The sequence below is a fragment of the Tupaia chinensis genome, unplaced genomic scaffold (genome assembly GCF_000334495.1).
Source record: "Tupaia chinensis unplaced genomic scaffold, TupChi_1.0 Scaffold000477_1, whole genome shotgun sequence".
Classification (NCBI taxonomy): domain Eukaryota; kingdom Metazoa; phylum Chordata; class Mammalia; order Scandentia; family Tupaiidae; genus Tupaia; species Tupaia belangeri.
Genome location: NW_006159986.1, coordinates 1,388,746 through 1,409,271, shown reverse-complemented (window position 1 = coordinate 1,409,271; position 20,526 = coordinate 1,388,746). Strand labels below are relative to the sequence as shown.

The following is a 20,526-nucleotide window of genomic DNA, read 5'->3' as shown; positions in this document are numbered from 1 at the left end:
GGGGCTGGAGGCCGGCCCCCCTGCTGCTGGGGAGAAGCAGCTTGCCATGTGCCTGCAGCGCCTGGAGAAGACCCTCAGCAGCACCAAGAACCGGGCCCTGCTGCACATCGCCAAACTCGAGGAGGCCTGTATGTCCCCTGATTCCCTTGAGCCCCACCTGCCACTGCTCCTATAGCTGGTCCTTTAATTGAGAGGGGAGAGGCAGGATGCCATCCCACTTCTTTCCAGGAGGATCTGAAACCATCCCACTTCCTTTTTTTTCTCCCCATAAGCATTGCATACATCCCAGGGACTTGGGCAGGGTGGCACCCGAGCCAATCAACCAACAGGTATTTACTGAGCATTATCGTATGCCCAGCACTGTGCCAGGTGCGGGGGAGGGGGTGGGGGGCTACCAAAGGAGCATGTGGCAGGGTCCCTGCCCTCGGCAAGCATACCTTCTAGTGGGGAGCAAGTATGTCCTATATGTGGAAAGAATGAGAGGCCAAGACAAGTACACGGTCTGTTCTTGTGTTTGTTCTGCATTGCTCATCATCTGGACGCCAATGACTCTTGTATTTGAGTGTTACCTAAGATGTGCCTTTAAGCACGGTACCTGTCTGCTGTCAGGCCTGTTGTGCTACCCATTTCTTGACTCAAGTTCAGTGGGTAGATGTTGGAACCTTCCAGAGTCTGAGAATGAGAGATCACTTGGTGGAAGGAAGACTTTAGTATTTCTGGTAGTGGGTACTAAGGCCACAGTCGCTTAGAGCCAAAGTGGCGTAGGGCCATGCACGGAGCTCTTGCTCTCCAGTAAGAGAGTGCTGGGCTAGGTTACGGCCAAGGTCAGGACCTGGTCGGAGAGCTTGCAGTAGGATTGGCATATTTATTACTTCCCCACATCTGCTTTATTGCCTGTGAAAAGCCCAGAAAGAGAATCACTGTAAAAATGGGCTGGGTTGACAGTTTTTTCCTCTCTTGAACATTTGATAAGTGTTTACTGGCTGAAAAGTGGATGAACACTTCATTTGAATGGCTCAGGTCTTATCTTCTTTTATCCCCTATGCTGCGTGGAGGTTAATGGGCTAGTTGGTGCCATTATTCATCATTTGACTCTCTGGAATTGTAACTAGGATAAGTGACATAATGAAGTACTAAATAATGCGGTATAGACCATGAGTATAGGCATTCAGGAGGGAGAGATCAGGGGGTTAGACCAGTTGGGTAAGTTGTTAAAAGAACCAGGACCTAAACCAGGACTTAGAGGATGGAGTCTAAAACGAGGGAGTGAGTGAGTATGGGGTGGTCGTTTAGGAGCCCAGCTTAACTAGAGCAAATGGTTACGGCCTTGGCAAGGCTGGTCTTGCGGGGTGACCTGCTCCTGAGTGATTTGTGGCTGCCCTCCCTTTTCCAGCTAGTGGTCTTGCAAAGCTCCCTCTGCTTCTTTCTTCCGCTGCCTCTATTTTATCATAGCTGGTCTTTAAAGTCAGCTGGGTATATCCCCTGGAAGTCAAGGAATGGTTTCCAGGGGCTCCAGCCCTAGTGTTCACTCCCTTTCTAGAAAAAGTGCATGCTGCCCTCAGGCCCCTGGCCTCCATGTCATCCTCAGGGGGAGCCTCCCTGTGTGGTTTTATGGGCCCAGGGGGTGCCTAAGTCTAGGAGTCTGGGGCTGGGCTCGCCTTCTCCTCTGTTGCCTATTATGTGTCTGCATTTCCTTTTCTCCACCAGCCTCCTGGACTGCCATTGAGCATTCCCTTTTGAAGCTCGGGGAGATCCTGGCCAATCTCAGCAACCCCCAGCTGCGGAGCCAGGCCGAGCAGTGCGGCACACTCATTAGGAGGTTCGTGGGATGATGACAGTGGAGGAAGAGGAAGCCTCTTTGGGTGGGCAAATCTGGTGCCTGGCCTCGTCCCCTTGCTCACCCTGTGCCCCCGAACACTGACTCTCTTTGTCTGTTCTCAGCATCCCCACAATGCTGTCCGTGCACTCAGAGCAGCTACACAAGACTGGCTTCCCCACCGTGCACGCGGTGGTGCTGCTTGAGGGCACCATGAACCTGACAGGCGAGACCCAGCCCCTGGTGGAGCAGCTGATGATGGTGAAGCGCATGCAGGTGGGAGCGCGAGCACCCCTTTCCTCGCAGAGGCTGGCCATTTTGGGGGAAGGAGGGAGGATTCTTCTGGTCCTTCTAGCGAGGAATAGAGTTTCTCTTGCTCCACGGTGGAAAGTGCCCAGCTGGGCACAGCCTGTTATCTGACTCATGCCCCTGGTTGTCAGCACTAGAGTTGGGAGTGGCTCTGCTGTGCAGCCTGCAGGAGGATGAAGGGGCCTCCCTTAGGCCTCACGTTTGGATCTTCCCACAGCATATCCCTACCCCACTTTTTGTCCTGGAGATCTGGAAAGCTTGCTTCGTGGGGCTCATTGAATCTCCCGAGGGTACAGAGGAGCTCAAGTGGACAGCGTTCACCTTCCTCAAGGTAACTGGGGGTGTAGGAGCAGCAGAGAGTCAGTCTAGGACCGATTTTCAGGAAGAGCAGTGACACTCTGCACCTTTGCCCTCTGTCTCTCTGCTGGCATTGTGCCCAGCCTGCCAGGTCCCCCAGAACAGTCCCCATCAATTATGTTCTCTGAAAGTCCCAGGCTATGTTTAGCCCACTTGGCAGGACTCTGTTGTTTCTTACCATGGAGGTGCTGTTTAGCTCAGTTGTCATCCAGATTACGGGATGGTTAATGGAGCCAGGGAAATGGGCCCCAGCCCTCCTTGAAGCTGGGGTTCTGTATTTGCTTGTGGTATGCCTTTGTTGAGCCAACATAAGTGAAGGCTCCCTGCATCCTGTTGGCTGAGGAGTGTCAGGTGCTTGGGTACCCATCAGTTTTCTGGTTTTTGCTCTGAGAGTACTTTGACTTCCAGGGCTAAGAGTCCCTGTCTCTCTGCTCAGAGCAAGGGGGTGGGGGATGCTTTTTCATATTGATCTTGTTTTTCCCCCATCTTGCCTAGATCCCACAGGTTTTGGTAAAGTTGAAGAAGTACTCTCATGGTGACAAGGTGAGTTGAAAAAATAAGATGGGGGGACCAGCAGATGGCATAAGGGCTACGTCGCTGGACTCCCATGTAGTCGACCATGGTTTGAATCCTGGCCCCAGTGGTTTAAACTCATGCTGGGCACATGTGCGTGCGTGCCCAAGATCCTGAGAGGAGAATGGAGGAGAAGGGATTGTGGTGTGGCCATCCCCCCTGGGGGGTGATTTCTCACCTTTTCTCTGTCTCTCTCTTTCTCTTTGGCGAGTGCATGTGCCCTATAACAAAAACCTCTCCAAAAAACTAAATAAATAAATAAGGGACCAGCAGTTAGTGTAATGGCTATGTCACTGGACTCCCTACCTCATGGACCTGGTGGCTTAAAACTCACACCAGGCGCGTGTGTGTGTGTGTGTGCCCAAGATCCCAAGGGAAGAATGGAGGAGAAGAGATTGCGGTGTGGCCATCTCCCCTGGGGGATGATTTCTCACTTTCTGTCTCTCTGTCTGTCTCTGTCTATCTGGCGAGCGCACGTGCCCTATAGCAAAACCTCTCTCAAAAAATAAATAAATAAATAAAATGGGAGCGTGGAAACAGATGGGGGGATTTCTGCCCTGGAGAAACATGAGTAAGAGAAAGGTCATTTAACCCCAGCTGGGCAGTAGTGTGTTCTTATGTCTGAGGAAGGCTGCAGGTACTGAGCATCTGTGTGCACGCTGGCTCCGGGAAGAACGTGCCAGGTAGTTGAGGCCCATCCCAGGAGTTGAGGTGGCCCGAGATGACTGGGCCAGGGTCGCCTTCAGGATGCAGTGCTGCCTCACACGTCTCCCCACGTGGCCGCTGGTTGTCAGTGGCGGGCACGGCCTACTCGCAGGCCCTCGTGTCCTCCAGGCTGTCTTGGTGAGCCTGCATTGCAAGCTGTGGGAGGAGTGGAGGACCTAGAAACCACATGGGAGTTTCTGACTTTTATAGGACTTCACTGAAGACGTCAACTCTGCATTTCTGCTGAAGCTCACGCCCTTGTTGGACAAAGCTGACCAGCGCTGCAAGTACGATCTCCCCTGCTCACCCTGGTCTGCTAGGTGTTCTGGGCTCTCGCCTGCTCCTCTGTGCCTGATAAGTCTGTGGGTGGGGGATCTGTGTCCTCATGCACTCCCCTCAGCAGGGGCAGGAAGCAGCAGTTCCACTGTGCTGGCCAGAGCCCCTCCACCTTCCCCTAGGCACTCCATATTTCTTTCTTCCTGAAGGAGGGAGGATACTGGGCAGGGACCTGTTGCTCCCATCCTGCAACACTCCCAGCTGTGTGCCCAGTTCCCTCCTCGTCTTCTCCTCACAGCTGTGACAGCACGAACTTCCTGCTCCAAGAATGCAGCAAGCAGGGGCTTCTGTCTGAAGCTAGCGTCAGCAGCCTTATGGCTAAGCGGTAAGTTCGGGCTCCCTGAGAAACCCCCAGAACCCTGACCTCCCGCTCATCTCTGCTCTGGGCCTCTGGGTGCCTTCTTCTCTGCTGTCAAAAGTTTGGGTTGCAGGTGACTGGGACCAAGCCTGTGGGTACAGGGAATGGGGGGAAAAGAAGACACTGATTTCTTCAAACTGGAGTTTGACACTCTCAGTTGCTACTCTTTTTTTTTTAAAGAATTATTTTATTGAACTTTATTTATTTATATTTATTTTAATTTAATCAGAGAGGGACAGAATGAGAGAGAGAGAGAGAAAGCAAGCCATCAGGTCCAGGACTCAAACCATGGTTGGCCACATGGGAGTCCAGTGCCCTTAACCACCACACTACCTGCCGGCCCATTATATAATTTTTTAAAAAAATATTATTTATTTAACTTTATTTATTATTGTTATTTTAAAATTTGGCCAGAGAGAAATGGGGGGCAGGAAAGGTACAATCTCTCTGTTCCTCTCTGGTCAAATTAAAAATAAATAAATAAAGTTAAATAAAAGAATTATTAAAAAAATTTTTTTTCTTAAAAAGAAGTGACTAAAGATAGATGAAAGTGATCCCAATATTGAGCACAGCTTCACACCACGCCTAAAGCCTCTTGTGTTCTTCCTACTGTCCCTGTGCCTCTCTCTCCGTGGCTAGACTAGGGAATGTGTCAGGAACTCTCTGGGGCCGGCAGGTGGCATGGTGGTTAAAAGTGCTGGACTCTTACATGGCCTGGTTTGAGTCCCAGATCTGGTGGCTCGCTTTCTCACTTTCCCTCCCTCCCTCTGTCTCTTTCTGATCAAACTGGAATAATAATAATAATAATAGTAATAAATTAAGTGAAATATATATATTTTTTTAAAAAAACCCAGAACTTCTCACTGTTCTTCCTCCCTTCTCTTGCCAACTGGTTTTGGTCACAGTGCAGCAGACCGGGAGAATGTCCCCCAGCTAAAATCAGCAGAAAATGCCAACATCCAGCCCAATCCTGGGCTGATCCTCCGGGCAGAGCCCACTGTCACAAATATCCTAAAGGCGAGTACATCCTTTTCTCTCCTCCTGCTTTCTCTCTACCTCTGGACAGATGGACAAGGCTACACACTGCTCTTGTCTGGCTTTATGCATGGTTGCTTTGGCAGTGGAGAAATGGGGAGGATGGGCAGCCACTCTTGAGAACCATCAGTTGTGGACCTTTGCTTATATCTCAGGCACCCTGGGAGTGCTGCACTTGCGCCGTCTCACGTGGAAACCGTAGAGAGCCACCATCATGCCAGTGTAGAGGGAGGGGTCAGAGACCGAAGACAGACTTTAGGAGTGATATTCCAGATTGGAATCAGAAAGATATAGATTAGAGGCCAGCCTGTGGTATAGTGGTTCAGGTGACTGGATCTCACATGACTGACCCTGCGGTTCGAGCCCCAGACCTGGCAGCATGAGAAACATGTCAGGTGCATGTGTGTGCCCAAGATCTGAAAGGAAGGAGACGTAGAGAAGGGTTGTGGGGTGAGCATTTCCCATGGGGGAGACTTTCCCATCCCTCTACCCCTGTCCCTTTCTCTCTTGCAAAACTGAAAAAAAACAAAAAAGATGCAGATTAAAGTGCAGGCTGTGGTGTGTTAGCTCACGCAGACATACAGAGAGGTGGCTGTGCCGTAGCAGGGTGGGTCTTCAGTGTTTTTCATGACTTGATGTCCTGTCCTGTCCCTAGACAATGGATGCAGACCACTCCAAGTCCCCCGAGGGGCTGCTGGGGGTCCTGGGCCACATGCTGTCTGGGAAGAGCCTGGACTTATTGCTGGCTGCCGCTGCCGCCACCGGGAAGCTCAGATCCTTCGCTCGGAAGTTCATCAAGTGAGGAAGGCCAAGCCTGGGACCATGTTGGGGAAGCTATGTTTGGAAGGAGGACGGAGCAGAGTAGGACCGGCCCTCAGACCTGGGTCTCTCCAGAGATGCATAAGCCAGGGCAGTGTCCCAGCTGGAGATGCTGGAGGAAAGGCCAGTTCTCTCGGCCTGAGTGCCATTTTCTCTTCAGCTGAGGATGAGGTGGAGATGTTTGATGAGGTGATGGGGTGTAGAGGAACTTCGTGTGTACCCTGTTATTAAGAAGGGGCTCTCTGGGCCAGCTAGTGGCATGGGGATGAAGACACTGGATCCCACATGGCCATCTACCTAGTTCTAGTCCTGGACCTGATGTCTTGAAAAATACACCAGGTGCATGCTCTGTGTGTGCCCAAAATCTCAAAAGGAGAACGGAAGAGAAGGGATTGTGGCATGGCCACCCCCACTGGGAGGTGACTGCTCCCTCTCACTCCTTCCCTCCCTCTCTGGTAAACTCATGTGCCCTCTAGCAAATAAAAAAATATTAATAAGGGAGGGCTCTAATCCCGCTGCCTTTTTTGGCGGACCTGGAATTTGACTTGTAGAACATTGTTCCATTCAGCAAGCCACTCTCTAGGCCTTGGGAATCTTTTAACAGTATATAGAAACCCTTATTGTATAGCGATGGTGTCCCTCTGAAGGTAAGTTAGACCCCAGCGGCCGCCTCTCTGAGCGCGGGTGGCCCCTGCTATCGCTGAGTTCCTGCCTGGTCGGTGCAGCCTATCTCCATTCCTTTCACAGTTTGAATGAGTTCACGACACACGGCAGCGAAGAAAACAGTAAGTCGCCTCTGCATACTCATACCCAGAAGGCACTAGGAGGGGTGTGGAGGAGAGAGTAGGAGGGAGGAGGGAGCCTCCGTTTCTCCTGGGGAGCCTGTCTTTCCTCCCTGGAGCTGGGCTGGCTGAGTAGGTAGTGCTGGAAAAGGACTCTTCAAAAACCATCCTTTTCTCTCCCTCTCGTCTCCCTTAATGATTTGGTCGGGGACTGGGAGGAAGGAGTGTACTCGGAGTCTTTGAGCCCAAGGAAGGGATGATGTTCCAAATGAGACCCAAGAAAAGGATTCTGAGCCTCAGAGCTTTGAAATAGCTACTTGGTCCCTGACCTTCCTTGAGGCAAATCCTGACCCGTCCCAACCCAGGCTAGGCTTTGGGCTGAGGCCAAGAGCTCAACCCACTCTCCTTCCCGCAGCCAAACCGGCCTCAGTTCGCGCCTTGCTCTTCGACATCTCCTTCCTCATGCTGTGCCACGTGGCCCAGACCTATGGCTCAGAGGTGAGAGGGGAGCAGGCAGGCCCAGGGCACCAAGTGGGTGGTGAAGAACATTTTCCCAAAGGGGAAGAAACTAATGACTTTTTCCCTTACCCCCTGCCCCTCATCAGTCTCCCAAGCCAATTAGTTGTGGCCTCAGAAGCCTATCCCACCCTAAGTGAAGTCAGTAGATGCCCGCCCCCTTCACTTCTCAAATCTTTAGTTGGCGCATTCACAGTGACCACTAGGTGGCAGCAAAGGCCCATCTGCTTCTCTCAGACCAGTTCATCCCGTTCTTTGGCCAGAAAGGGAGAAGCAGCGTGGCAGGAAACAGGTGTGGCCCAGGCCCAGCTCCAGCAGGTGTCGTACCCTCGCTGCTCAGCTGGTGCCTCCCCCCCTTTTCCCAGGTCATTCTCTCGGAGTCGAACACAGGAGCAGAAGTGCCCTTCTTTGAAACCTGGATGCAGACCTGCATGCCTGAGGAGGGCAAGATCCTGAACCCCGACCACCCTTGCTTCCGGCCCGACTCCACCAAAGTGGAGTCCCTGGTGGCCCTGCTCAACAACTCCTCAGAAATGAAGCTCGTGTCAGTGGCCTGGGCACCTACTCCAAGGGTGGTTGTGGGACAGGGATAGGACCCTCTTCCCTAAGTCTATCCCAAGCTTCCCTGTGGTGACTTCTCTCCCCCTTTACCTTCATAGGCAGATGAAGTGGCACGAAGCCTGTCTCAGCATTTCAGCGGCCATCTTGGAAATCCTCAATGCCTGGGAGAATGGGGTCCTGGCATTTGAGTCAATTCAGGTAGCCCCACCTTTCCAGAGGCCTGCTCTCTACCCCAAGACATAGCCCAGTCCTTGATAACTTGTAAGGTTTTATAAATACAAGAAGACCCTTAACTCAGGCTGTGTTTGGTGTCAGTTTTCCCTGTAATTGTGGTCTTAGCCATGCTTTCCCATCCAGGTAGCTCTGAGGAAGTCGAACTTGTGGTGGAAACAATATGGAATGTGGCTTAGAACTCCACCTGTGGCACTTAGCTGCTCAGAGGCAGGGAAAGAATGGCCAGGGAAGGGGAGCTGGTAGCCCTAGACATTCTTTTCCTCCTTCCCCAGAAAATCACCGATAATATCAAGGGGAAGGTATGCAGTCTGGCAGTGTGTGCTGTGGCTTGGCTCGTGGCCCACGTCCGGATGCTGGGGCTGGATGAGCGTGAGAAGTCGCTACAGATGATCCGCCAACTGGCAGGGCCACTGTACAGTGAGAATACCCTGCAGTTCTACAATGAGAGGTCAGTAACCCGTCCCACCCGCTCCCTTCCCAAACACTGCAGGCGTGTCAGCACCTCCTGTAACCAGAACCCTTTCCTTCTAGTACCTTCCCAGACACACTGCTCACTCACTCACTTCCTCTCTCCGTCACTTTCTTATTCACATATTACGCAGCTGACTCAGCTGATAACATTTCATGTGTGTTTCTGTGTCAGTATTGTTTATGATCTGGCAGCTGCTGTGTGCCATGTATGCAGACCCCAGATAGCTATGATTTCTGCTCTCAAAGAGCTCAATTTCTATAGCTATGTCGCTGGATTCCCACGTAGTCGACTGCGGTTCGAGTCCCAAACCCGGTGTCTTAAACTCACGCTGGGTGCATGTGCGTGTGTGCCCAAGATCCCAAGAGGAGAATGGAGGAGAAGGGATTGCAGTGCGGCCATGCCCCCTGGGGGGTGATTTCTCGCTTTCTGTCTCTGTCTCCGTCTTTCTGGCGAACGCTCGCACCCTATGGCAAAATCCTCTCCAAGAAAAGAAAGAACTGGCATGGGGCTGGCAGGTGGCATGGTGGTTAAGGGCACTGGACTCCCACATGGGCGACCACAGTTTGAGTCCCGGACCTGGTAGCTTGCTTGCTCTCTCTCTCTTTCTCCCTCCCTCTCTCTCTCTCTCTGTCTCTCTCACCAAATTAAAATAAATAAGCAAATAAAATAAATAAAGTTAAATAATTCTTTAAAGAAAAAAAAAGAAAGAAAGAACTGGCAGGGGATCCAGCAGGTGGTGTGGTGGTTAAAATAAATAAATAAATAAAGTTAAATTAAAAAAATTATTAAAAAAAAAAAAAGAATTTCTAGACTTGGGGGCTGGCAGGTGGCATGGTGGTTAAGGTGCTGGATTCTTACATGGCCAACCATGGTTTGAGTTCTAGACCTGGTGGGTTACTTTCTCACTTCTCTCTCTCTCATCAGATTAAAAAAGATAATAACAGGGTACCAGTGGATGGCATAAAAGTTACATCACTGGGCTACATCACTGGGCTCCCATGTAATCAACCGTGGTTCGAGTCCCAGACCTGGTGGCTTAAAACTCACACCAGGCACTTGTGCATGCATGCCTAAGATCCCAAGAGGAGAACGAAGGAGAAGGGACTGTGCGTGGCCATCCCCCTGGGGATAATTTCTCACTTTCTGTCTCTTGTCTCTCTTTGGCAAGCACATGTGCCCTATGGCAAAAATCTCTACTCAAAAAAAATAATAATAAATAGGGACCAGCAGATGACATAACGTCTATGTCACTGGACTCCCGTGTTGTTGACCATGGTTCGAGTCCCGGACCTGGAGACTTAAAACTCACGCCAGGCATGTATGCCTAAGATCCCCAGAGGAAAATGGAGGAGGAGGGATTGCAGCGTGGCCATCCTTCCATGGGGTGATTTCATGCTTTCTCTCTCTGGTGAGTACACATGCCCTCTAAGGGAAAAAAAAAAGTAATAATAATAATAATAGAATTTTTAAAAAATCGTAGGCCTCTTTCTCATCTTTTTTGCAAGAATTTCCTGCCTGGCTTTTCAGGGGCTTGGAGGATTGCCCTGGCAACTTTTTTGTTGACTTCAGTGGTGTTGATTCATTCACTGAACGAATACATTTAAAAGTTTTAATTGTGGTTTAAAATAAATAAGTAACATAAAGTTTGCCATCTCAGGCCTAACTGCAGGGGCACAAGTGGTAGGATGCCACTGCATGAGACTAGGACGCCCTGGGAGGCCAGACCAGCTCGAACCAGCCGGGTATGGCAGTGTGCTCCCGCAGTCTTAGCTAACTGGGAAGTTGGGCAGAGGACTGCAGTGATAACACCATCCTGTCAAAAATACCTGCCTGTCTCTCCCTCATCCTACCCTCCTCATGAGAAAAAGTATCATCTCGTAGCATGTTTAAGTGTGCAGTCCAGTAGCATTAAATATATTCATGTTGTGCCACAGATCTCCAAAATAATTTTTTAAAATTTGCTAGAGGATATGTGTGCTCTTCATAGAGAGAGAGAAAAAGTGAGAAAGCACCCTCCATGGGGGATGCTACAGTCCCTTTCTGTTACTCTTTCTGGCATATTTTACAAGCTAATGGGTCTAGGACTCAAACTGCACAATTGACCATGAGGGATACGGCTGCCTTAATCACCATGCCACTGGCTGGTCCCTTCAAAACATTGGAATCTCACAAGTTTCCTACCCACTGTGACCATTGTTCTACTTTCTTTAATTTTCTAATAAGTTTATTTTATTCACGACATTATGTGCAAGAGAGAGAAAGGAGCACCCTCTGCAGGGTCTCATCACTCCATGAACACCTTTCCCTAGTCTTCCAGCTCTTCGGGATCTTGGGCACACACGTAAGTGTGCCTGGCTAACTGCTGGTCCTTCTTTTTTTTTTTTTTCTTTAGTATTATTCATACATTTTAATTTTCTAATAAGTTTATTTTATTCACGACATTATGTGCAAGAGAGAGAAAGGAGCACCCTCTGCAGGGTCTCATCACTCCATGAACACCTTTCCCTAGTCTTCCAGCTCTTCGGGATCTTGGGCACACACGTAAGTGTGCCTGGCTAACTGCTGGTCCTTCTTTTTTTTTTTTTTCTTTAGTATTATTCATACATTCCATTGTTATACATCATTTAGATTGTAAAGAGACTTTACCAAGCATGATGTACATCTCAGTCCAGCCTAGTTGAGAATACTATACACATCCTTATCAGTAGATAATAAACCATATCTGTGTCCCACAAGTGCCTTACCTCTCTATTTTTCCCTCCAAATTTCCTTTCCTACCCTTCTTCCCCTCCCATACTCTCTTTCCACGTTGTCTCTAGTGTTTATTACAATTTTTAATGCTTTCATGTTCTCCAGTCTTTCAGTCCCTACCTTAGAGTGCGGACAGTTGGTACATGTTAAGTGGAGATGTACAGTGTCTCTCTTCATAGCCTGACTTGCTCCACTTAGCAACATTTTTTTTTTTGGAGAGGTTTTTGCTATAGAGAGTGTGCGTTCACCAGAAAGACAGAGTCAGAGAGACAGAAAGTGAGAAATGACCTCCCACGGGAGATGGCCATGCTGCAATCCCTTCTCCTCTTGGGATCTTGGGCACACACGCACACACGCCCAGCATCAGCTTAAGTCATTGGGTCTGGGACTCAAATCACACTGGACTACATGGGAGTCCAGCAATATAGCTATTACTCCAACTGTTGGTTCCTCAGCAATAAATCTTCTATATTCACCCAGTTTCTATCTAATTCCAGGGCCTTGTTGTTTTTATGGCTGAGTAGTATTCCATGGAGTTTATGTGCCACAATTTTTCAGTCTATTCATCTGTGGACAAGATTCCTTTTTCAGACTGAGTGATAGTCTGTTGATTGTATATATCACATTTTATTCTTTCATCCATCAATGGACATTTGGCTTACATCCACCTCTTCTTTTCTTTTCCTTTTTTTTGAAGAATTATTTTACTTAACGTCTATTTATTTATTCATTCACTTATTTTAATTTAACTAGAGAGGGATAGAATGAGAAAGAGGAGAGAGAGAAAGAAAAGAGAAAGTAAGAAGGCAAGTCACCAGATCTGGGACTCGAACCATGGTCGGCCAAGTGGGAGTCCAGCACTGTTAACTAAAAAAAACTAATTTGGATAGGAGGTTTTTTTATTTTCTTTTTTTTTTTTTTTTTTTGAGAGAGATTCTTGCTATAAGGTATGTGCACTCACCAGAGAGACAGACAGAAAGTGAAAAGTCACCCTCTAAGGGGGATGGTCATGCCACAATCCCTTCTCCTCCATTCTTTTGGGCATGCACAGACATGTGCCAGGCATGAGTTTCAAGCTGTGGGGTCTGGAACTCGAACCATAGTTGATCATGTGGAAATCTAGAGAGAGAAAGGAGCACCCTCTGCAGGGTGCCTTAACCACTGTGGCACCTGCTAGCCCCTCCTCCAGAGGGCATGTGCACTTGCCAGAGAGCGACAGCGACAGGGAGAGAGAGAAAGCACCTTCCAACAGGGCATAGTCAGACTGCAGTCCCTTCTCCATTTCTCCATCCCGTTTGCATTTTGGGCATGTACACGCATGTGCCTGGAGAGTTTTTCAAGACCCTGGAGCTGGGACTTAAACAGTGATCTGTCAAGTGGGATTTGGCTCCCTTGACCTCTAGGCTGTAGGCTGGCCCACTTCTACCTCTTGGCTGTTGTGAATAGTGCTGCCATGAGCTGGGTAGTCACCCAGTCACCAGTACATTTTATATATATATTTTTTTTTTTTTGAGAGGTTTTTCACTATAGGGTGCGTGTGCTCGCCAGACAGAGAGAGACAGAGAGACAGAAAGCGAGAAATCACCCCCCAGGGGGGATGGTCATGCCGCAATCCCTTCTCCTTCATTCTCCATTCTTCTATAGCAAAAATCTCTCTCTCTAAAAAAAGAATCTCTCTCCATTTATTCAGGTTTTCTTTAACTTCTTGTTATTTTTTGCTATAGGGCACGTGCACTCACTAGAGAGGGGAGAAAGAGAGAGGGAAAGTGAGAAATCACCCCTCAGGGGAGATAGCCATGTTACAATCCTTTCTCCTCCATTCTCCTCCCAAGATTCTGGGAGAGGAGAAGGTGTGCATGCACACACACGCTTGCTGGGCGGGTCTGGGACTCAGACTGTGCTTGGCCATGTGAGAATCCAGCTGCCTTAACCACCACACCACCTGTTGGTTTCAAGGATGTCTTATAAGAGAGAAATGGAAACGTTTAGCTGAGTTGAGGTTTGGGGCCAATCTGTAAAATTACATCTCCATTTCCCCTCTTGTCTTCACTTTTTTCCTTTCTTTCTTCATCTTCCCTCCACAAGTAACCTAATGTTTGCTCTGATGTAACCCTTTCTGAGCACCCTATGTTCTATCTGGTTCAAGGATAGTAAGAAATCTATGGCTCCATTGCGCGGGTGGAGAAAATGGCTCTGAAAGTCTTAACAGCTTTCCCAGAGCCACACAGCATTCCAGGAATAGTCAGCTCTCAGACCTGGGTCTGTATTCACAGTCTAGACTCTTCCTGAGAAAATCCCTGGACATACGCTTGGATTTGCCCAGTTACCAAGGGCCGGGAAGAGTCCTGTGGGACAGCCCTGTTGCCTTCTCCTGGAAGTAACAGTTTACTTTGGGAAGAGGCCAAGGCTGCCCCCCTCCCAGCACTCGAAGTGATTGTATTTATTTATGTCTGACAGTTGGCAGGGCCCAAGCCCGGGGGTTGGGGAGGTTGGAGAGTGCCAGAGAGCAGATAACAAGTTGCTGGAGTGGCCTGAGGGAGGAAAGCCCCTGCCCCAGCCCTTCCAACAGGCAAAGCCCCTGCAGGTGAGAGCCTTGCCAGGAGCATGCTGGAGAGTCAGGTCTGCTGGGGTTGCCTCTGGCCCAGCACAGAATGGGGTTAATGCCCTGGTCTACTTCCAAAACCCAAGTCCAAGGGAAAGCCTGCCCCCCACCACTATGACCCCGGAACCTTAGATCCTCTCCACCTCTCCCTGCTCTTCCAGGGTGGTGATCATGAGCTCGATCCTGGAGCGCATGTGTGCTGACGTGCTGCAGCAGACAGCCACGCAGATCAAGTTCCTGTCCACGGGGGTGGACACAATGCCTTACTGGAACCTGCTGCCCCCTAAGCGACCCATCAAGGAGGTGCTGACGGACATATTTGCCAAGGTGCTGGAGAAGGGCTGGGTGGACAGCCGCTCCATTCACATCTTCGACACCTTGCTGCACATGGGAGGCGTCTACTGGTTCTGCAACAACCTGATTAAGGTGCTTGGGCTGGGAGGAGCAGGTGTCCTCAGACCCAGAGGCCTCTGAGAAGATACCCGATGGGTCCAGATTCTGTCCTGTCCATTGATTTCCCAGCACCCAACCTGCTCTGCTGGACTTCTTGGAGAGGCTGCTGGGAGTTGTGGATACAGAGACCATGGCTGCCTTTAGTAGCTCTGGCCAGGCTGCACAGTGGAGAGAAGGGTGGAGCCGCATCAGGGGTCCCCTGTACGCTTTTCCAGACAGCTCAGGGTCAGGCCCTCAGCTCCTAGCCTGCACTCTTCCTACACCAGGAGCTGCTGAAGGAGACGCGGAAGGAGCACACGCTGCGGGCCGTGGAACTGCTCTACTCCATCTTCTGTCTGGACATGCAGCAGGTGACCCTGGTCCTGCTGGGCCATATCCTGCCTGGGCTGCTCACCGACTCCTCCAAGTGGCACAGCCTCATGGACCCCCCCGGCACAGCCCTGGCCAAGTAGGAGTCTGCCCTGAGCCTGTTGTGTTCTCACCCTTGGGCCTCAAGCCCCGTGACCTAGAGTCCAGCGGTGCCCCTCCCTGGCATCACCCCAGGAAGCTGGGCTGCGGGAAAGGCCCTGCAGAGGGGCTTGATCAGGATGGACACTGAGACCCCCTTTCGGACCCCTCTCACATACTCCCTTTTCCTGGAACCGTTTGCCAGGCTGGCTGTATGGTGTGCCCTGAGTTCCTACTCCTCCCACAAGGGACAAGCATCTTCCCGCCAGAAGAAGAGGCACCGTGAAGACATTGAGGTAGGCCCATCATTGTTCGTGTGTTTGTTCAGCAAACAGTTGCTGGTGTTTCCTGGTAGAGGTGCCTTTCCAGGCACAGGGAATCAGACACGTCCCCGCTCTTGGGCAATTATGTTAGGCCCCGATTGGCCAAGGATCTGGAGGGGTGGCTTGTGGGGTCAGAGGGTGTGCCTTTTTTTTTTTTTTTTTCTTTTTTAGGTTTTTGCCATAGGGTATGTATGCTTGCAGGAGACAAAGAGAGGGAAAATGAGAAATCAGCCCCCAGAGGTGGTGGCCATGCCACAGTCGCTACTCCTTTAGTCGCTTCTTGGGATTTTGGGCATGCACGCACATGTGCCTGGCGTGATCCTCAGGCCACTGGATTCGGAGCTTGAACTGGGGGTTTAGCCACGTGGGAGTCTGGAGCCTTACCCATCGTGTCACCTGCTGGCTCCGCCTCAGGTGCCCTGGAATCTCACTAGAACTGTGAAGGGGATGAGGAAGACTGTGGGGAGTCAGCTTTTCCTCGCTCGAATTGCAGCTCCAGTCCCCTTCTCAGGACCTAGTGATGTGAGGACCCAGTGTGTAATAGTGCCTCTCCTCCCGCCAGGACTACATCAGCCTCTTCCCGCTGGACGACATACAGCCATCAAAGCTGATGCGACTGCTGAGCTCCAATGAGGACGATGCTAACATCCTCTCGAGCCCCAGTAAGTGCGAGTAGGGCCGGGGCAGGTGGCCCTTCCTGGCACTCCTTCCTGAGAAGCCGTTCTGCTGAGGCCAGCCCCTAATGCCTTTGCAAGCTAGTCAGGGGTCCCTGAGGGTGTGCTCTGTTTCCTTCTCCTGAGAAGAGGTATTTGCTATCTCTTCCTAAGCTGAAGCTCTCCCAGGGCCCTACCTAGCCCGCAGTTATCCCTCCCCCACTCCTCCTTACCACAGAGGGATGACAAGCCACCAAGTGAGTTCACTGCCTTGGGCACAGTCTGTGCCATTGACTCACCAGCTCTGACCTTCCTTCCTTCCCCAGAAACATATCCTGCAGCCAGGAGCAGGCCTGGGCTGGTCTGGGGCGACTCCTGGGGCTTCCTTCCTGAAGCACCCGCACTTCCCTCTCCTTCATTACCCTCTGCTCCCTCACCTCCTTCCCGCCAGACTTCCTGCCAGAGGCTTCTAGGGCACTTAGTTCTTCCTGTTTCCAGAGGCTTCTCCTGAGCCTGCAAGTTTCTCTGAAGCCTTTTAGGGACTTTGGGACCAACGGCTTGAGCAGAGGAAAGCTGCTGGGTCTACTACTCACAAACCCCACGGCCTTTAGCTAGTTCCTTAGCAGGTCTGAGTCTGTTTCCTCATCTGTAAAATAGAATGTGGTGGGTTGGCCTCATGGCACAGTGGCTAAGCACTGCCCAGAGGAAACTGGATCCCACATGGCCAACCCCGGTTCAAATCCCCGCCTTTAAAAAAAAAAAAAAAAAAAAAAAAAAAAAAAAAACCACGAAAGAAAGAAAAGAAAAACAAGACCCTGAGAGGATGGAGAATTAAGAGGAAAAAGGATTGCAGCATGGACAGGCCCCCCTGGGCTGCTCTCTCACTCTCGTTGCACATGTGTGCAGGCGTGCATAAAATAAATAAGGCTGACCCTGTAGCTCATTGGATAAGTGCTTTACTTGGCAACTGGATCCCATGTGGCTGACTGCAGTTCAAATCCTGACCCCTGTGATGTGAAGAGCATATTAGGTGTGTGTGTGTGCGCATGAGTGGAACCTCTAAAGGATGAAGAAAAGGAGGGAAAAGATTGCAGTATGGCCTTGCCCCACAGGGTTGCTTTCTCCACCCATCCTCTGGAGAACCTGCATGCCTTCTGGCAATTAGAAAACAAGACAGGGGCCAGCAGTTAGCGTAATGGCTATGTCACTGAACTCCCATGTAGTTGACCGCAGTTCACATCCGGGACCCGGTGGCTTAAACTCACGCTGGGCGCGTGTGCGTGCATGCCCAAGATCCTGAGAGGAGATGGAGGAGAAGGGATTGCGGCATGGCCATCCCCCCTGGAGGGTGATTTCTCACTTTCTTTCTCTCTGTCTCTCTCTGTCTGAATGCACGCCCTATAGCAAAAACCTCTCCAAAAAAAAAAAAAAGAAAAGAAAACGAGACAAAACCAGGGCCAGCAGGTGGCATGGTGGTCCCACATGGCTGACTACATGGTTCAAGTCCTGGACCTGGTGGCTTGAAAATCACACCGGGCACATGCCCAGGCCTGCATGCCTAGAATCCCAAGAGGAGAATGGAGGAGAAGGGATTGCCATGTGGCCATCCTCCCAGGGGTGTGATTTCTCACTTTCCCTCTTTCTCTCTCACTCCCCAGGGATCGCACACTCCCTGTGGCAAAAATCTAAATAAAATAGAATAGAGTATGGTGAGAATTAAGAAGCTTACTCCGTGTAGTGCTAAGATCAGACAAGACCTGGTCTTGTCTCCCAAGTGCGAGTTCTCTCTCATTCCCTTATGGGGAATCTCTGTCTTTGGGGCCTCTCAGTGATTCTTGATCTAGACTGTTCTCTGGGCTCTCCGTGTTCCAGCTGCCATAGAGAAAGGAGGCCTGGGGGGGTGGTTCGGAACACCTGGGTTCTCTAGGCTACTCTGCTCTGCCCCACAGCTGACCGGTCCATGAGCAGCTCGCTCTCGGCCTCCCAGCTCCACACAGTCAACATGAGAGACCCTCTGAACCGAGTGCTGGGTAAGTCCTCCCACCCCTGCTCCTGCCCTGAGGCTGGGTGGGAAGGAGCCCTGTCCAGCTGAGAGGAAGGTCCTCTTGGGATCCTCCACCCTCCCTGTGCCACACTACCCCCCTCTCCTTCCCCATCCTGACCTCTTCTCTAACCCTCTCATGGCCCCATCTGGCTCTCGCCTTTTCCGCACAGCCAACCTGTTCCTGCTCATCTCCTCCATCCTGGGCTCGCGCACCGCCGGCCCCCACACCCAGTTTGTGCAGTGGTTCATGGAGGAGTGTGTGGACTGCCTGGAGCAGGGCGGCCGCGGCAGCATCCTGCAGTTCATGCCGTTCACCACCGTGAGTGCCCGTGCGGTCACCGGACGTGGGGGTTCAGGGCTAGCCCTCTGCTTCCTGGGATGGTATACTCACCGCCAGGTCCCCTCAGTGACTGTCTGTCTGTGGCAGGTGTCGGAACTGGTGAAGGTGTCAGCCATGTCCAGCCCCAAGGTGGTTCTGGCCATCACGGACCTCAGCCTACCCCTGGGCCGTCAGGTGGCCGCCAAAGCCATCGCTGCCCTCTGAGGGGCTTGGGATGGCCAAGCAGCCCCAAGCGCCTGTGGAGGGAGCAGCAAGGAGACATGAGCCATCGCTGCTCACATCCGCCTGTTGTAAGAGCCTTGGTCAGCTGCCAGCTCTTTCCCTCACTCCTGACCTCTGACCTTCAAGACGTCTCCTGGTTTCTTTTGTAATTTCCTCTCCTGTTAGTAACTGAGCCTGAGTTGCTGGGTCTTCGGTCCTGGCATCACCCATGGGTGCCTCCCCGCTCCCAGGGAGGACTCGCCCCTCCTGAGGAGCTTCAGAGATGCACACTATGTGTAAATATATACATATATTTTTGTAACACGTGAGGGAGGCTCCCTCAGCCCTCTTATAAATAAAGGTCCTTGCGGCTACCTCACGGCAGTGCTGGCATGCTGTGCCCATCGTGGGAGCAGAGTCTCCTGCACGCCTTGTGCTGGGGCCTGGGAGAAACTCTGTCCCATGGTGAGGGGGAGGACAGGGAGGGCAAGCTGGTTCCTGTGTCCCCCGCAGTCTGAGGTCCCCTGTAAGGGAGAGGCTTGGCACAGGCCAGGCTGTTGGGGCAGTGTGTCTTGTGATGATGCCACGCCCCTTTTAGGAAAGGACTGGGAGGACTGAGGGCAGAGACTAACCCTAACTCTTCCTGGCCTGCCCCACATCTCAGACCTCAAGGGGAGGGCCCTGGCCACAGGCTGGTCTTCTGGCCTTGCTTTCTTTTTGCTTTTAGAGAGATTTTTGTTGTAGGGTGCATGCACTCTCCAGAGAGACAGAAAGCAAAAAATCACTCCACAAGAGGGATGGCCATGCGGCAATCCCTTCTCCACCATTCTCCTCTTGAGATCTTGGGCATGCATGCACATGCGTCGGGCCGTAGTTTGAAGCCACCAGGTCCCGGACTTGAACTGCAGTTGACTGTGTAGGAGTCCGGCAACATAACCATTATGCCATCTGCTGGTCCCCTGCTTGCTTTTTTTAAATGTTCGCTGCAAGGTGCGTGTCCTTCCAGAGAGGGAAAGTGAGAAATCAGCCCCCCAGGGGGTTGGCCATGCCACAATCCCTTCTCTGTTCTCTTGGGATTTTGGACACGTACACATGTGTCTGATGTGCTTTTCAAGCCCCTGGGCCTCAAACTTACAGTTGGCCTGGTAGGATCCAGCTGCTTTAACCACCATACCACCAGCTGGCCTGGGGGCCTCTTTCTAAGGATCCATGTGGGGAAAGGGAATGGGAATTGTCCGAGGAGCAAGGCTGGGGAGGATGGAGGGCTGGGGCTGGGGCTGGGCAGTCTTGCGGAGGCTTCTGCAGGAGGTGTGCCTCCGCCATCATGTAGACTCCGGCCCCTCTGGTCGCCACACCTACCTGTCTTCTCTGGATCCCCTTGTCCTCCCTGGTCCTCCCTGTCCTCCCTGGACCTCACTGTCCTCCCTGGACCTCCCTAGCCCACAAGGTTGAGCCAAGCCAGGAAGGTGGCAGAGGCATGAGAGCAGAGGCTGAGCTGGGAGAAGTTCCAGCCGGGGGTTTTCATCTAAGCCGTTTCCTAACTCTCTCCTGGTGGGAGCTTTGTGGACAGGCTAGTTCCTGGCAGATGGCACACGTGACAGCCTTGTGTACATACTCGGTACCGCCTTGCTTAGCTCGGTCTGGCTGTGGCCGGCTTGTTACGTGCACCCCAACCCCATGCTCTCCTCTCAGCTACAGGTGACCCACTGCCTCTGTCTTCCCCACCCGCTGTGTCCCCAGCACACAGCCAGTTTTGCACAGAGCAGGCACTCATTTCACTGTGTGTGAGGGGATGGGTGTTGGGTGAGCTGGGGGAACCCATTACCCCTCCCCCGCCCT

The 20,526-nt window shown here is 51.5% G+C and overlaps 1 protein-coding gene and 1 non-coding gene across 2 annotated transcripts in view; both read left to right on the top strand.

Annotated features, from left to right (window-relative positions):
- Nucleotides 1-19,066, top strand: part of MED24 (mediator complex subunit 24) — a gene marked incomplete in the record, with an annotated part of 45,568 nt that extends 26,502 nt beyond the window's left edge. Inside the window, 22 exon segments of the mRNA XM_027774762.1 lie at nt 1-128; nt 273-329; nt 1,708-1,819; nt 1,942-2,092; nt 2,343-2,456; nt 2,978-3,025; nt 3,971-4,047; nt 4,335-4,421; nt 5,360-5,471; nt 6,145-6,287; nt 7,056-7,093; nt 7,506-7,588; nt 7,972-8,150; nt 8,266-8,365; nt 8,674-8,849; nt 14,388-14,652; nt 14,946-15,127; nt 15,332-15,422; nt 16,012-16,111; nt 18,052-18,132; nt 18,317-18,465; nt 18,574-19,066. Of these exon segments, the coding sequence (XP_027630563.1) occupies nt 1-128; nt 273-329; nt 1,708-1,819; nt 1,942-2,092; nt 2,343-2,456; nt 2,978-3,025; nt 3,971-4,047; nt 4,335-4,421; nt 5,360-5,471; nt 6,145-6,287; nt 7,056-7,093; nt 7,506-7,588; nt 7,972-8,150; nt 8,266-8,365; nt 8,674-8,849; nt 14,388-14,652; nt 14,946-15,127; nt 15,332-15,422; nt 16,012-16,111; nt 18,052-18,132; nt 18,317-18,465; nt 18,574-18,690 (2,590 nt within the window).
- Nucleotides 7,331-7,434, top strand: LOC114009154 (small nucleolar RNA SNORD124). The gene has a single exon (XR_003550619.1). It is a non-coding gene; the product is annotated as a small nucleolar RNA SNORD124 (small nucleolar RNA).
- Nucleotides 19,067-20,526: the final 1,460 nt, after the last annotated feature.